General features: G+C 42.2%; 1 protein-coding gene across 2 annotated transcripts; it reads left to right on the forward strand.

The window, feature by feature from the left end:
- The first annotated feature begins 9 nt into the window (after positions 1 to 9).
- Positions 10 to 16,739, forward strand: CSDE1 (cold shock domain containing E1). 2 transcript variants are annotated; one of them, XM_057400593.1, is made up of 20 exons: positions 10 to 132; positions 3,967 to 4,378; positions 5,245 to 5,443; positions 6,178 to 6,287; positions 6,638 to 6,730; positions 7,269 to 7,366; positions 7,528 to 7,609; positions 7,939 to 8,067; positions 8,225 to 8,350; positions 9,187 to 9,399; positions 10,477 to 10,617; positions 10,707 to 10,865; positions 11,466 to 11,573; positions 12,425 to 12,600; positions 12,958 to 13,070; positions 13,741 to 13,860; positions 14,074 to 14,252; positions 15,183 to 15,346; positions 15,826 to 15,958; positions 16,526 to 16,739. In XM_057400593.1, the coding sequence occupies exons 3-20, from the start codon at positions 5,245 to 5,247 to the stop codon at positions 16,571 to 16,573; spliced, it is 2,391 nt and encodes a 796-aa protein (XP_057256576.1). In that variant the 5' UTR covers positions 10 to 132; positions 3,967 to 4,378; the 3' UTR covers positions 16,574 to 16,739. The 2 variants fall into 2 exon arrangements, with proteins under 2 accessions (XP_057256576.1, XP_057256577.1); XM_057400594.1 differs by lacking the exons at positions 10 to 132; positions 6,638 to 6,730 and adding an exon at positions 1,020 to 1,037.
- Positions 16,740 to 17,433: the final 694 nt, after the last annotated feature.

The raw sequence follows: 17,433 nt of genomic DNA on the forward strand, positions 1-17,433 counted from the left end.
TGCGGCCGAGGGGGTGCTGAGGGTGCAGGCGCGGCTCCGCCCCGCCGCTCTCGCGAGAGGCCGGGATTTATTGCTACGTGCGGTGCCGTGCTGCTCATGGCGGCGCTGGAGCGGGGGCGCTGAGCTGTTGGGGTGAGTACGGCTCGTGCGGCGCCGTGGCCGCTCCCGGCCGCCCGCGGGCAAGCGAGGGGACACTGCGGGCAACCGGGAGTCGCCGAGAGGCGTAGAGGGCACCTCCGGGTCCGCCTCCCGCTTGTCCCTTGTCGCAGCGGGCTTAGCGGGGCGGAGGTGCCCGCAATCTCCCCTCGGCCTTGCGGAGCGCGGCGGGGACGGATGGGTGGTGGGCACCTGCCTTGTAGGCCGCCTATCCCGGGGATGGGTGTTGTGCCAGTGGCCGCGGGACACTGGGCCGTGACGGTGTGCGCACTACGCTTCCCGGCGCCCCGCGGGCAGACGCCCTGCTGCCGGGGCTCCTGGGGGCTGGAGTTCCGTCCGGCCGCGCAGGCGGGGCCGGTGCGCCGCTGGAACTCGTCTTCCCGGCGGGCAGCGCGGCCCGGCGAGTGTGGCTCCTGGGGACGGGGTGATGCGTCCGCTGAGGGGGGGTGCGGCAGGGACCGCGGCTCCCGGCGTGCTGCGCGCCAGCCCCGCCCGGCGCAGGGCCGAGGCCCCGATCCCTTTGTGTGTGGGGGAGCGGCCGCCATCGCCCCCCTTTGTGTGCGGGGCGGGCGGCGCGGCGGCCACTCCCTCCACTGGGCCTTGCCCTTCCCTTGGGCCGGGAAGCGGTGGTGCCTGGTTCGGCCCTTTCCGGCCTTTGCGCTGTCATAGCGTAGGCCGCGGCCGGTGTGCTGTCCCCCTCCCGCGCACCGCGGCCCCCGCTCGGCACGCCGCTGGCCGGGGCTGCTTTTGGCACCGCCCCTCTGCCGGGCCCCGCTCTGCTCCGCGGCCTCCATCTTGCTGCAGCGCAGCCGGGAGGGCCGCGCCGGGCCCTGGAGGCCGCCGAGCCGCCATCGGCCTGAGGCCGGCTCTCTGTTGTCTGGGTTAGTAATGAGCGCGGGACTCTTCCCACATCCCTTTCAGAGAAAACGCATTTGGGGGCTTATGGGTATCTTTTAAACTATTGTGTATGTATATGTGCTTTTGCAGATCTAAGAATCCCAGGTTGGAAGGAGCCTCAAAGATCATCTGGTCCAACCTCTCTAGGCAAACCATGATCTAGACTGGATGTCCCAGCACTCTGTCCAGCTGAATCATAGCAATGTCCAGTGCTGGGGAATGCGCCACTTCCCTGGGGAGGTTATTCCAATGGCTGGTTGTTCTCATTGAGAAAAATTCGCTTGTGTCCAATTGGACTCTCACCAGGAACTTGTGCCCATCACTCCTTATCTTTTCCAAGGAACTCCTTGTCAAAAGGGAGTCTCTGTGGTCTTTGTAGCCACCCTTTAGATACTGGAACAAAATGTCTGTGAAAGTTCTTTAACTTTTTTTTCCCCCCATAGATGTTTGAGGGTTTTTTTGATGTAAAATTGACTTCGCTGACACAGTAGATAGATGTTGGTGGCTGATCTTGTAGCAGTCAGGTATCAATTGGGGCGCTCAGGCTAGTGTTTAGTGCTGCTTTCTGATAGTCATACAAAAATATGAGGAATAGTTTTATCTCCAAGTATCTAAGAGCTGTGTTGTGTGTGCATACTAAAAATACAAAGTCTTTAGACAACTTGGTTATAGTCGTGTAAGAGACGGCTGTTTCCAGAAGCACATATTACATCCAGTAAAATGCACGTTCTTGAAGTTACCATTTCTTCTGAAGAAAAAGTGAGATAAAGCAGTGGTGGTAATCTAGCAGGTTCTGCTGTGAGCCTGATGAGTGGTGGTAATCCAGCAGCTTCTGCTGTGAGCGTGTTTGAAGCTGTGGCCAGCTTTATGTGACTTACTGTCAGTTAGCAAAATGTGCACCTGAAAGGCTTCAAGAACAGGATGTGTATGGCTCTGCCCTGTCTGCATTAATCCTTTCAGCTGTAAATACACAATGTGAACCCAGTGTGACTTGGGGGCTGGGCAGCTGCTTCGAGTGTTTACCATTTGGAGGAGTATTTATAGCAGCTGAATTAAAAAGTAAAGAATTTGAGGCAGACGCACACAGATTTATTTTTTTTTTTACTTGAGTTGTGTTTGCTTGACAACCCTCTGAACTGTGGTAAACCAGCCTTGTTACCAGATCAAACTGGCTTTTGAGGGAAAAGCTGATGCCTGACTCATTACCTGATACAATCAGCTTTGGTTATCTTTGGACAGAAGAGGGGTTTTGATTATTCTATGGAAATGTAATATATTCTATGTCCAGGAAAATGAGAAATGTAACATGATAATTACAGCTCAAGTAGAGCTCTAATAATGTCAGTCTAATTAGATGAGAGAGAAGTACATGGATATTCTGTGCAGTTCCTGTGATTCAGTGCATGTCTGCTTCACTCCTCCTCAACTTGGGCAGGGAAGGGGATGCTCATTTGAGATCTGAAATGCTGTCCAAGAAATACTAGTGTTGTGAAAGAGATTCTAGTAACAGTTGTGTGAACCTAATAGGGAGGTTTGTGCAAAGTTTAGTGCTCCTATTGTTTTTTTGCAATAGGTTCATGTTTTCTAATTTGTATGTTTTTATAATTGAATGTTTCACTGCAAATCTTTCAAACCAGATACTCAACCTCAGAACCCTCATCCAGTTCTTTATTTAACCTCATTCCTGTATGTGGAATGGTCTGATGAGAACTTATTTCAGATGGAAGTTTTCAGAGTGGTGACTAAAAGAAGGTGCCTCATCTGGAGGAGAGGTCATTGAAATACCAACTTGTGTGAAAACCAGGTGATGAGTTTGCACGCAGCCATTGTGTGCTGCTGGGGCTTAGAGTTCTGATTTGTAATAGCTGCCTGCAGTCAGCATTTTCACTATGAGGAAAGTTAAATGTCTTTACATTCATGTTTCAGTCACTTAAGTTGACTCTTTCACATTCACTAAAGGGAATTCAGAGGTAGATGTAGATTGTGAAATCCATTTTCCCCACTGCAGTGGAGAAATGGACTTTGTTCATATTTTTTTTTCTCATTTGGTGTGGGACTTGTGAAATGGTTTGGGAGAAATTGTGTTCTGATGCTTTACACCTTTAGATTATTGCAGAATATTGTATTTTAGCCATAGAGTCATAGTTACAAGAATCTCCCCCCCCTTTTTTCCCCTGTATCTACTGAGTAAGCAACAAACTCAAATCAAAAATGATTTTGATTTCTATTCCAAAAAAGTTTGTTTCTGTAAGATTCAGTTTCATGTAGTAGTGGCACTTTCTCATGAAGACACAAAGTAATCTAGTTACTGTTGTAGAGAGGCTTCTCTGTTGTGTTGGCTATACAAGTATTAACTATATGTGATTAGTATTTTGCAGACCCTATCTTAAGAAGTCCAGAGAATAGCTCTGCAGTTCTTACATGCTGTGTAGGGTGCGTACAGCATCTGTACTTACTTTGTTTTTTTCGTACACAAAGGTAAAGGTGCTTCAGGTATTGTTAGTCCTAGACTTGCCTTTTGCAACAAAAACTATTCCTTCACACACAGACACCCTGCTGCTACACTGAAAGTCTGTGCAAGCACTTAGTAATTAAATTATGGGGCAGCATATAAAGTAACTGATAGGAGGATTAAGACTTGTATTATCAAATGAAGTTGCTCTTTTAATGGTACCTTTCCTGAAATGCCCAACTGCATGCAGAGCTTAGAATGGGAAATGCCACATCACTGGCTTGGAGATAGTTTCTTGTAAAACAAAGCTGAAAATGGGAATGCCAAATATATCTGTAGGCCAGTCTTGCCTAGCATGGATCACACCTGCAGTATTAAGGTAGAGGAACTTTGTAGGAACACCTGGGCTGATGTAGAATTTCTTTTTAAAGTGATACTTTGTGTCTTCTCCCTTTCTCCAGTATGAAGTGGAACAGAACAGAATTTACCACCTGAAACTGCTGCTTCAAGTTCAGATCAGGAAAAGAATATACCACATTGTAACAACTCAAGACCAAAGAAGAGGAAACTTACACTGAAGACACAAGGCTTGATCTGAAACAAGAAGTTTGTGCCTACTCAACAGCTTCAAAAGAGCACGTCCCAGCGCTGCTAGTAGTCTTTTTCTCCAGTGCTGTATTGAAACTGCCAAGGGCAGCAGCACTTGTATTCTCTATTAGCTCAATAGATCAAGTTCTCTTGCTATCTTTTTTCTTTCTTTCTCATTTTCCTTATTTTTTTAAATAATAGCAGTCTTCATCCTTAGAAACTTGTGCTGAAACAGAAGAATCGGCTAATACTACTGAAAGTGCAATATTTGAATATCACTGCGAGGTTGGTATGCATATCTAAAGGTTTTATATATATATATATTTCAGAACTTAATAGGAAATAAGTTGCCAACAGGATTTATGTTGGTTTTTACTGTTATGTTGGCTTTTTAGTAGTATAACAAATTAATAGTACTTGCAGTATGCTTCTAGTTAATGATGCTTATAACCCTAGAGAGCTGGTTATTAATGTTTCTGTCCTCTAGTAATGGTAGTGTTGTGATTCAAATCCCTTCTTTTCAAATAACTACTTACTTAGAAGTCAGCTGTTGGGAGTGAACTGTTGGCAGAGTTGGGCAGTCATCATGGTGCAGTAGAGAGCCATTATACTGTAGGTCCAAGTAATTAATAGGTAGTAGCCTATTACTAGAAGCTTCTTAAAGCACAGTTTTATGACAGTCCTCCTGGTGATCTGTATAAATGGATGTTGTATTTGACATTTTTGTTATGCTCTTTTTTAACATGCTTGCATCTGAATCTGTTGGTTCAGAACTGTTGCATTTTTCCTAAACTTGCTTAATTTGGAAGAGCAGATATTTTGGGTATTTCCTGGCTCTGGTGTGAAACAGTGAATGTGGGAGTACTTTGAGGTGCAGTGCTTCAGAAAGTCAGAAGTTTGGTTTGGTCTAAACAGTATTTATTTTGGTGTTGTATTTCTGGCCTGTTTTATAAATATGTTGCCTGTCTAGAGATGATTGTCTTGACTGTTTTGGTGCTCTAGAATTTGCTTGTTACAATAACTTCTACAAGCCCTTTGTGTTTCTGTTAATAATAGGTACTGTATTATGTGGGCATGGAAAAAACAAACCTATTTTAAGTCAATAAGTGGGTTTTGTGGCTTTTTCCCTCCCTATGTTTTCTTTTAACCAGATGAGCTTTGATCCAAACCTGCTCCACAACAATGGACACAACGGGTACCCCAATGGTACTTCGGCAGCGCTGCGTGAGACTGGGGTTATAGAAAAACTGCTGACCTCTTACGGCTTCATTCAGTGTTCAGAACGGCAAGCTAGGCTGTTCTTCCACTGTTCGCAGTATAATGGCAACTTACAGGAGCTCAAAGTAGGAGGTAATGAGGCAACTTCCAGAGCTTCTTGAGTGAAAACCAGGCTCCTTCACTTGCCATAGAAAATACTTCTGTCTTGTGGCATAATCAGATGGGTGCTGTTGCTTCTGGTGGGCTAAGAGACAACTGAATTAACCCACCACTCCTGATGAGAGACATTTGCAACACTTAAGCTTTGTGCAGCTTGCATTAATGTAGTTGTGACTGTTCTGGCAGAGGTATGGTGTTAGGTCAAATTTGTATAACTGAAATGGAAATAAGTGCTTTGACTGGGGAAGAATCTACTTAAAGAAGTGTTTCTTCTTTAGAATTAGTTTGAGGATGGCCAGTTGTGTTTCAGAATGGGCAGGCTGCTACTTCATGCTACTGATGAATGTGGCAGCAAAGGTTCTGAACTGTTCAATGGCATGTGTTATGTTGTCTGCACTTCCATTTGAACTCTGCTTTACATTGAGCAGGGCAGGAGGAGGGAGTAACTCAGGGGCAAGCCATTGCAATAGAGTAGTTTGTTAGCAGCAGGAGTGAATAACCAGATAAATATTTGCAAATAGCGTGTCCTTGCTTGGTAACAAAAGCAAGGTTTTTACTTTGTGTTTGGCTATGCGCTTTACTGAGATTTTACTTTGTGTTTGGCTACAAGCAGTGGATTAGCACATGTCACCATTTAAAAAACTAAAACAAAACCCCTAAACAAAACTGTGACACCATTATTGTGTGTGTGTGTGTTTGTCTTGTAGATGATGTTGAGTTTGAAGTGTCTTCTGACCGCCGAACTGGAAAACCCATTGCTATTAAATTGGTGAAGATAAAACCAGAAATATTACCTGAAGAACGAATAAATGGACAAGTTAGTGCCTGTTTGCTATGCATGCGTAATTTCTATGCTTCACTCTGGTACTGAAGGCTAAATTCATTTAGCATGCATATTAACCAAATATGGTGTACTGTTACACTGAAATATATCTTTGTTCTGGTAAAAAAAATCAGAGGTTCTGTTTGAGCTCTTCCTTAGCTCCAAACCATTCTTACAGTCACCCGATGCTCTGTAAGAGTGAAACTTGGCAATGTGGCATTCCCTGTTGCACACTGGAAGTGCATCCATGAGTGTATAGCAGGGGATACTGAGATTCATGTTGTATTCAACAGTGCTGCTCCTGAAATGACTAGCAACGGATTTTATTTGTTTTTGGCTGGTAGGTTGTGTGCGCTGTTCCTCACAATTTAGAGAGTAAATCTCCAGCTGCCCCGGGTCAGAGTCCAACAGGGAGTGTATGCTACGAACGTAATGGGGTAAAGCTTGCATATTTTACTTGAACTCTTCACTGGTCCATCACTGTGGTCTATGAGCAAAAAATGTGATGCAATTTATAATGTAGACAGCTGACATTGCTAAGAGCTCTAGTTCTTGGCCAAAACCTCCCATGCTTTGGTAATTCTACAAGCAGAAATGTTAATTCCACAGCTTGCTAGCTTATATCTGTGGAGAACTTTATATAAAGCCACAGAGTTGTTTTTTCTCTTTTAAAACTTAATGAAGCTGGGTTTGTAATGTTCATGTATCCTTACCTTGAAGACTAAAGTTTAGAAACTGACATTTCAAGATGGCCACATAAAAACCTTCCAACTTAAGTTGCTTGTTAAAGACTCATCCAAGCAGCATGATGGGGAAAAAGGAATGGTTTTGCATGCCATGTTTGAGCATTTTCCATTTTCTCAACTCAGTTTTTTTTTTTAGTGCAGGTATTGTTATTAAAACTGTGTTAATCTTTCTTTTAAATTGCTATTCTGCAAATATTAAGTAATAATGTCAGTGAATGTTAATTTACAGGAGGTGTTTTACCTGACTTACACCCCAGAGGACGTTGAAGGAAATGTACAGCTGGAAACAGGAGATAAAATTAACTTTATAATTGATACAAATAAACAGTAAGTTGGTATTGCTTTTCTGCCTTTGTACTTGGGGTAATAGGCAGGCAGAATTAATGCCTGTTCCAAGAATTGAAATGACATTATGAAATAATCTTAACTTTTGCTGCAGTTTTAAGTTATTTCAGGTTTCCTCTGTTTACTTTTTTTTTCCTCTCTAGTACTGGTGCTGTAAGTGCTCGTAACATTATGCTACTAAAAAAGAAACAAGCCCGCTGTCAAGGAGTAGTCTGTGCCATGAAAGTAAGTGGTGCTTCAGCTTTCAAGTTTGCTTAGAAAATGAAATGCTGTTCTGAAATGTGGTATTATAGTAATATATTTAGGGTGCTAAGAGCTATTAACAGCTTGGAGCTGTGGGTGTAAACTGTTTGAAACAGCTGATCTTTGATACAAATCTTAACAAATTAAGTCCTATTTATTTCCATTTGTATCTTAATTTCTCATGGTTGTCTGTTTGCTGTGTGCACTTATGAATCTGCTATGCTGGCGTGTCATAATCTTTTATTGTCTTTGATAGAACTTGCTGCGTTAAGAGAATAGGCAATTTATTAAACACTCTGTTCTGTTCTTAGGAAGCCTTTGGATTTATTGAGAGGGGTGATGTCGTGAAGGAGATATTCTTTCACTATAGTGAATTTAAAGGTGACCTAGAAGCCTTACAGCCTGGTGATGATGTGGAGTTTACAATCAAAGACAGAAATGTAAGATGAAATCCAGTGAAAACTGAAGACGATGCTAGAGCATAACTGGACAGCTGTCTGTTTTCTCAAATTCACTTGTAAAAGGAGGGAGGAGGTTCATGGGAGAATGGCTCTTTACCTCATCTCTATGGGTGTCTGACTGATTTTGTGCTTTTAGGGTAAAGAAGTTGCAACAGATGTTAGACTGCTGCCTCAAGGAACTGTCATTTTTGAAGATATCAGCATTGAACATTTTGAAGGAACTGTAACCAAAGTAATTCCAAAAGTACCCAGCAAAAACCAGGTGAATTTCAGTATTTACTGAAGTTTATGTGAAAAGTTTTTTTGATTGTGTTGAATTCCAGTCCAGCAGTAAGTGTTCCCTTTCCCTGTAACAGTCTGCTGCATCAGCATTGTATCAGAGTGAAGGAGTAAGTTTGGGCTTAACCTGTTACAACCACTCATAGCAGTCACAGTACACAATTTTTCTAAAGATGATGAAAAGCAAGAATTAGGGTAGTGCTACACTGGGGAGTGTTTTCTTTAATGTTTTACATACTTCCCATTGAATTTAATTAGTTTAGGATGAATCTTTAAGGCAAAAGGATAGGGAAAAGGGGAGAAAATACTTGCTGGAAATGCCTGATCTCAGGATTCCTGTGAAGATTAACACTTAAAGACATGTTTGACAGATAACTTGACCATTAATGTTTGCCTTAGAGGAAAGAGCACTTCCCTTATGGCTTTAGGCCAGTCAGCATTGTTGTTTTTGGAGGGGTTGGGGTGGGGTTTCTTGTGTGTTTTGAACACTTGGTAAGACTCTGCTTTTTGGAAGTGTTGTAAGCATGGTTATAAACTCAGTTCTTGAAATAGTCTTGATTTCTTTGGCAATAACATGCTTGGTGCTTTAGAAAAAATACCCAAACCAGCAAACCACAACAAAGACACCTTTAATTTGGCTATGTACAGCAAATTTCAAATGAGGAGTGGTAGAAATGGAACATAGTGGTTTGACTCCAGCAGGCATGTGGTGTCATCCATACTTCTGTTAGAATAGCTGGCAGAAATACCAGTGCCTTGTGCAGTTGTGTTGACTCTTGCAGGTGAACTAATGTCTTCTGTTGGGTGTTCTGCCTATAGAGTGATCCATTACCTGGCCGCATCAAAGTTGACTTTGTGATTCCTAAAGAACTTCCATTTGGAGACAAAGATACAAAATCCAAGGTGACCTTGCTGGAAAGTGACCACGTTCGATTCAATATTTCAACAGACAGACGTGACAAACTGGAACGAGCCACCAATATTGAGGTTCTTCCCAATACTTTCCAGTTTACCAATGAAACTAGGGAAATGGCAAGTATCTCTTTTAATTCTTATGGGGAAGTCAAAGTAAAACATAGGGAGGGTTTTGTCTTAAACAGTAACTTGAATGTAAAAATCACTAGTGTGTTCCATTGCCTTTTCTGAAATCCTTAGATATAAGACTAAGGTGGATGTGCTAATCAGTATTATAGAGTATCTTTCATTCCTGTAGTTGGGAATACTGGTTCTGTTCCAGCTACACTGTGAGTTTGCCTGCCTTTTCAACTGAAGACCAGTTACATACCAGTGTGATAAGACTGCTGTGATTAGGGAGCCTTTGCTTTAAGAAAACCACTGAACTTCAGCCTCTTGGGTTTTGGCTTTCTATCCTATAGACTTATGTTTCTACTATGGCCAGGTATAGTTGCTTGCCTGAACCGAATTCTCATTGGGCTGGCAAGTGTTAGCTGAATAGGAGCTAGGAAAGCTCAAGATGCTATGCAAGAGAATGTTCCCAAAGGTGGAAATTATCTTTGTGTTGCCATTTAAGTATTACAAGCCTTTGCTGAGACTTGCTGAAGGCTCTGTAGGAACTGGGTTGAACTGAGTATGCATGTGAATTCTGTCTCGCACTGTGCTTCTGGCAGGATCTTGTTGTAGTTCTTCCTAACTTGAATAATGAATTCTTTCAGCAATTTCATTTGGAAATCTGATGGACTTTCTCTTAAACTTCCATTTGACCACTGCTTTTATTTTCTCTTTGTATAAGTTCTTGTATGTTTAGTTTGCATATATGTGCTTTATGAATTTGTAGAGCTGTTCTCTGTGTAGTAGTAGTGCCAGGTTCCTTAACTGTAGTAGTCCTTGTTAATGGCTTAATCTTTTCCATGTCACTCTTAAGAAGAAATTAAGTTGAGAAACCAGGTAAGTACAACTTGTTTGCATTTCAGATTGACCATAGCCATTAACACTGCAGTTTGCAAGGCAGCATATCGCATAAACCAATAAATGTTTTCATAGGATTCAGGCCTTGTGTCCAGATTATGAACTCCTCAAACACACATGGAGTACCTGCAGACAGGTGTCATGTAGTACAAAAATTGTAATTGTTCCTTTGCCTGTTACCAGGGTGTGATTGCAGCAATGAGAGATGGCTTTGGCTTCATTAAATGTGTGGACCGGGATGCTCGCATGTTCTTTCACTTCAGTGAAATTATGGATGGGAATCAACTCCATATTTCTGATGAAGTAGAATTTACTGTTGTTCCTGTAAGTGAGATTAATACTTCTGAGAAATCTTTACTTTTAAAAGGTATTACATGCAGTCTGTCTACAATCGGATTGATCCTGTTTTCCAGGATATGTTGTCTGCCCAAAGAAATCATGCTATAAGGATTAAGAAGCTTCCAAAGGGCACGGTTTCTTTCCACACCCAATCAGACCATCGTTTTGTGGGCACTATAGACAAAGAAGCCACTCCAGCCAAAGCAGCTAGCCCAAATAAAGGCAAAGAGAAGGTAATGCTACTACTTGCTAATGCTCTTCTTGCTAAAGCTCTTCTACTTGTGGAGTACCTGTTCTGCATCCCTGGCTTTGGAGCCTGAGGCTGTTTGCTTAAAAATCTAATTCCATTTTTTGAAGCATTCTTACTCCTGTATAAATGTGAAATACATTGAATAGCCAACAACAGCAGTCAGCACAAACTAACCTGTGTGAAACAAGATAAGAAAAAAATCATTAATGATTATATTGTTGAGGATAATTTCCAGGAACTTCGGTAAGAAGTTTCTTTCTACCTTCTACTCAGTAAGGTACTAGATAGAATAAAAGTAAAGCTTCTAGGGCTAGAGGAGAACCTCTGCTTTGTCAGGTTGTTTTAAACAATACCAGAGTACTTAAACTGCCAATAAGTGCCTACTACTATTACTATTATAGTAGTAATACTTTTCTTTCCTTTATTGTATAATTTAAAACTTCTTAGAGTCATTTGCTCTCTTGCATTTTTCACCAGTTACTGTCAAACCACTGTGGCTCAAATGATCAGTGCTTGAATTGTATACAGGGAACTTGCTCACTTACAGATGAGACACTGCTGAATTCTGATGTCTTATTTTTAGGAAGCTGAGGATGGAATAATTGTTTATGATGACTGTGGAGTAAAACTGACCATTCCTTACCAGGCCAAGGATGTGGAAGGATCTGCTAATCCCCAGATAGGAGATAAGGCAATATAACTAAGTACACCATTGGGAAATATTTTTTTTCTGTGCAGTGTGAGGTGGGAGCTTCTCTTTGCCTTGTTACTGGATTTGTTCTCCCTCTTGGAACAAACGAAGGGCAAGGCATCTGCATAATGTTACTGGTTTCATCTGTCCTAGGTTTGAGATGCGTAATATTTTGTATACCTAAGAATAATATCCTGAAACCTGGTGATACGTATGTGAAAATAGTGTCCTAATGTGTAAATGAAGCTTTTAAAACAAGGAATTCTTATCATCAAGACACTGGGCTCTGCTTGGGAATAATTAAGAGGAAACTGGCATAGAGATTTTGAGATGAATGGTGAAGAGGGAGAACATACCATTGTGAGCAACTTAGCATGAGGGATAATGGAAGGGGAAAAAGAGCTTGGAGATCTGGAAGAGCAGCCTAAAAACTGCCAGTGATCAGGAGCTGTACTAGGAAGGCACCAGTTACTGTCTTTAAAAACCTGAAACAAGTGGGTGAAGCTCAGTACATGTTCACTGGGGGCTACTAATGGCAAGTGTAGTGTAAGGAGGCAAATCACAGGAACAGAAAGATTCTCATCTGTAATGGGTTAAAAGCTGAGTGCTGGAGGCTGGCTTGCCTTGCAGGTACTGCTAGTTGTGACTGCTACTCTTTGGAATGTAGTAAATGTCAATGACTGACAGATGTTTTGGTGAGTGTAGTGGCTAGAAAACTGCTTCCCTGGTGAGTGTAGGTATTGATTAGAGCTACACAGCTTTGAAATGAGATGGTTTGGAGTTGTTTTTTTTTTTTGTGGTGGTTTGCTTGTTTTTTTTCTGTCTAGTGTTGACATGCACCTCTTCAACAGGTTGAGTTCTGTGTGTGTGAAGTGAAGAGAACTGGTTTGCAGACAGCTGTTTCCGTCAGAATGCTAGGACGCAATTACAGCTCAAAGAGGCTTTTGGGATATGTGGCAGCCCTGAAAGATAACTTTGGATTTATTGAAACAGCAAACCATGATAAGGAGATCTTTTTCCACTACAGGTGAATGACAGTTTATTATTACTTGCTTGTTTGTGTGGGTTTGTTTAGTTGGGGGCCAGAGTTTTTTGGTTTACTGTTAAACCCATCTGGACTTCACACGTATGTGCTAAGTATCTCAAGTTCCATTTATTATCTTTGCTTGGCTGGTTCAGGCTTTTCTATTAGTCAGCAGCCTTGGTATTCTATCCCTGTGAATCCCAGGCCACAAAATACAGTTAATTGTATATTTGAAATGCTTCATGGAAATGGGAGGTACTGAAGTAGTTAAATAGTTTCTGATCAACTTATGTAAATGTTGAATGAATATCATGTTATTACATAACTAAAGGAAAGTTGTCCATAATTCTGTTTGTCTAGTGAATACTGCGGTGATATTGATAGCCTGGAACTTGGAGACACTGTTGAATACAGCTTGTCAAAAGGCAAAGGAAACAAAGTTAGTGCAGAAAAGGTGAACAAAACACATGCAGGTAAGACTCTGCCTGGTATTTTCTGCTTACAAGGCTCTTGGCAGGTGTGGATGGATAAAGTTTGTTAATAATCCATTTACAGCTGCAGCTTAGATCCACAGGATGATGCTTAACATGGTGGTCATAGGTTTCTTGAAAGCTGTTGCTTATGTTTCCAGAGAACAGACAAGTGTAGACCAACAGCCCTGTGGACAGTAGCAACTCTTTAGACCTTTATTGTACTTTGTCCTCTTCAATTGAAGGGTTAGAACAGGAGAGCTAGTGGCAGAACAAGCCAAATTAATAATTGCCCTAACTGTGCTGTGCCTTGCAGGAGGTATGCAGCTGGGGTTATTAAGGATTTGGCGGGAAAAGAAAAAGCATACTTGAAGGTTACTGAATGGTTAAAATATGTGGGGAATGGGAATGCAGTGGAAAAGAAGTAAAATACTTTGATTCAGTGATCTCTAGTTTCACAAAAAAACAGTGGTTTTCTGCTTCAGTGTTTGAAATATCAGTGTGGTCTTTATTATAAAAGCTGTCATTACTGCTGTGTTAAAGCTGTTCCAGTGCTAGTGGGTGATAGTGCACTGCCTTCAGTGTCTTGCAGTGCAAACTAGTTTAAAAAGAGGAAGTTATTGACCACTAAAGTATGAAAAGAACATCCTGTTCTTCCATTGTCTGTTTTCAGTGAATGGTATCACTGAAGAAGCTGATCCAACTGTTTACTCTGGTAAAGTAATTCGTCCTTTGAGGAGTGTAGATCCCACACAGACTGAATACCAGGGCATGATTGAAGTCATGGAGGATGGTAAGATTTTAAGTTACAAGAGTTCCTTCACAAATGCACAAGTATAGAATCTTAATAAACTGTAAATAGAGGTGTCGATAGATATCCTACAGAGTATATTCATACTACTAAGCTGATAGTAAAAGCAGCATTTCTAGTATCAGAAATAAGTTCTGAATGCCCTCAGGTAGGAAGGGATGCCTCTCAATTATCCTGTGCTTTTTCCTCCTCTAGGTGAGATGAAGGGAGAGGTTTATCCATTTGGAATTGTTGGAATGGCAAACAAGGGTGACTGTCTGCAAAAGGGAGAGACTGTAAAGTTTCAGCTCTGTGTTCTTGGTCAAAATGGGCAGACAATGGCTGTTAACATCACACCATTCCGCAGAGCTACAGTGGAATGTGTGAAAGATCAGGTGAGTGATGCACGTTCACAGGAAATACTAGTTAACGTGGCATAGAGCAGATGAAAACCCACTTCAGCACTTTAATCCAGGAATCTTGTTTGGCAGGGATGGATTGCTTTGTGTGCTGGTCCTAGGGAAGCAGGTTTGTGTCACCCAAGCACTGGCTTACGCAAACCTGTGTCATGTGGCTTTAGGGAAGGTGAACGCAGTACTTGGTTCTACTGGTTCATTGGTGCTATTGGGCAGCAGTTCCTGATCAAAATCAGTTGATTCTGAATGCCTGTTTCTGGGATGTCCTAGAAATTGTTCTAACTATTTTTTGCAGAACAGGGTTTTTAAAGAAGGGTTTTAAAAAAGAAACAAAATGGTGCAAACTCTGCTTTTAGAAGCTGCTTCCCAGCATTAAGCAGACAGTGCTTGCAGACCACCTGAAACACAAAGGATAATCGTAACCTGGCCAGCTGCATCTCACAATTCTTTGAAAATTAACTGCTGTGATGCTTTCTGGTTTTACAGCTATTCTGCAGCACTAAGCTCTAGTCATTGCCAGAGGGGTGAGTTTTGCCAAGTAAAATGGTGAATGGGAGTAACCAACTACTTACACCTGGGACAGACCAACAAGTGGAGTGGTTTCTGCTGTATAAAGAGGAGTCTTGGAAAAGAACATGCAGCAGCACTCTTCAGTTTAATACTGAGAATGCTGCCAGGACTTTGGCAGGTTTCAAAACTTGTTCAATAGGTTTTGGGGTTTAAATGTTACTTTACCAACTCAAGAGTGCCTAGACTTCCAGAAGTATTGCTTCCAGCAGAATGTTCTGATCAGTGTAGAAATTGCATTTCCACTTCTAAAAGCCATTAAACTGCAATAATGAGTAAGTCATTGAATCTGTTTAGATCCAGAGGAAAAAAAAAATAACCTTGTGATATGTTGGTTTTCAGTTTGGTTTCATTAACTATGAAGTGGGTGACAGCAAAAAGCTCTTCTTCCATGTCAAAGAAGTTCAGGATGGTGTGGAACTGCAGGCTGGAGACGAAGTGGAGTTCTCTGTAATCCTGAACCAGCGCACAGGAAAATGCAGTGCCTGTAACGTATGGCGTGTCTGGTGAGGATTTACAATTCAAGTGACTTAATCTGGCATGATGTCTGCATCACAGCAGGCTGGTGCAAGCCTCTTCTAAACTGAGCTGTTCCTAGACTGGGAGCTCTGAATTTCTGGCTTCAGTGAGAACCTCTCACCCAAGAGCTGCCATCATTTAGAGATGTTGATGCTATGCCATTGTGTACTGACCACTTGTAAGCCTTTTATTGTTGCAGTTAAAGGAAACAGAAACGTAGGAAATACTATTTAGATGTACATGAGAGTAAATGCAACACCTCTACTCATTACAGAATACCCTTTTGAGGAGTTTGAGCTACTGCTGTTTTGTAGCCCTGTGCTTAAAGGAATGGTTTTGAAGCAGAATTATGTGGCATCACTGAGGTCTGCTTTTGCACAGGATGGGTGATACTAATGGGGACAGTGAATAGCTCACACCAGCTCTGGGAAGTGACCCGTACTTTCTGTGGCTGACTCTGTTACAGTGAAGGTGCAAAGGCTGTCGCTGCCCCACGTCCTGACAGACTCGTTAACCGCTTAAAGAGCATTAATCTGGATGATGCCAATGCTCCTCGGCTCACAGTTCTTCGTCAGCCTCGGGGACCCGATAACTCAAAGGTATGTAAGCTAAAAGGTTACATTGTAGAGTAACTGCAGTTTGGGTTTAAACCTGAATGGCATAAAACTGACTCCTCTGGAAACATGAACGGTTGGAAGCGCAGTGTCCACCTTCATTCCGCAGTGAATGACTTACCTGCTGTGGGAGATGAGATTGTTTCTGCATGATGTCAGGGTGCTGTCCCCTGTGTCAATCAATCATGTATGCTGTGGTTTGAAGAGCATGCAGCATCAAAGCAGCCAGTTGCTGCTTGTGTTCTAACACAAGAGATGGCTCTCCAGGTTTGTTTATAAACCTCCTGCTCCCCTTCTCAGAGATAGTGAAATGTCTTCACATCAATTTGGCTTTCAAAGGAGGTTCTGCCACCACTTGATAAACAAAAGTGAAGTGGCTGGAATCTCTTGAGGCATCTGGCAACCCACAGAACCTGTGTTGTCTGTGTTCCTGAAGCCAAATGTGGCTAATTAGAAGCAGCGTGCTCAGTCAGTCCTGGATTGGAAGAGAACAGGTTGACTTTAAAGTGTGAGGCTGGAGCTAAAAGTTACTTGTTTGTGTTTTCCTTGCAGGGATTTGGTGCAGAGAGAAAGATCCGCCAAGCTGGTGTTATAGACTGATCCTCAAAGCCCATCCCTGATACACGGCTGAGTGCTGGGGGCTGGTGAAGGGTACTGAATATCTCCTTGTTAATCCCTTCCTCCAAATTCTAAGAAGCTATTACACCGGTTTTAACACCTTCTCATGTTATGTTTAAAATAAATTTATGAAACCATTTTAAAATTATGCACAGTTGCATTCTGGAGAACTTTAAGGTGGCGCCTTTATAGTATCACATTTTAGAAGCTTGTTTTGAATGGTGCATTTAAACGCAACTGGTTACTGCAAATCTACGTTGCCTCTGTGAGTAAACATTATAGAGAGCTCAACTCGGGTAGACCTTATGGAATTCTGCACTACAGTTCTCTTTGCTTTGTTATCTTGGCTGAGGTTTTCCTATGCCTTAGTGAGTGACTGCGTTGTGTCCACTTCCTAGTGGAAGCGGGAGGCTACCTTCAGCTCAGTGCTCCACTCACAAGGACCATGTGAGGGTGGAATCAGTGCAACTTGATACAAATCTGTCTGAACATTCAGATAAGTTGGTGGCCAAATGTTACAATGTTTTCCCGTTTCATTTAACTTCGGTCCTTCTGCCAGTGACCTTTAGAGCCCAGTGACAGCCTCTTTCTGAGCTTCACCTTGTGTTTGTAGCGTTCGGAACCACGTGCAGTGCAGAATTTCCTAAGGCTGAGGTGTGCCATCAGTGTGGTAATTTAAATATACTTAAAACAATGCACAAATCTGCTGCTTCCAACACTGCAGCTTCCACCCCCCTTTTTTGTTGACTGATTTAATCTGAAACAAAGGACGAAGTTGTGCCTGAAGTGAATACTTTTTTTTTCTCTATTTTTTTGCAGCCAGCACCATGTACTGTAACAGA

This window comes from Pezoporus wallicus, unplaced genomic scaffold, assembly GCF_028554395.1.
Source record: "Pezoporus wallicus isolate ANWC-B61680 ecotype Strahan unplaced genomic scaffold, APGP_CSIRO_Pwel_v1 scaffold_7736, whole genome shotgun sequence".
NCBI lineage: Eukaryota > Metazoa > Chordata > Aves > Psittaciformes > Psittacidae > Pezoporus > Pezoporus wallicus.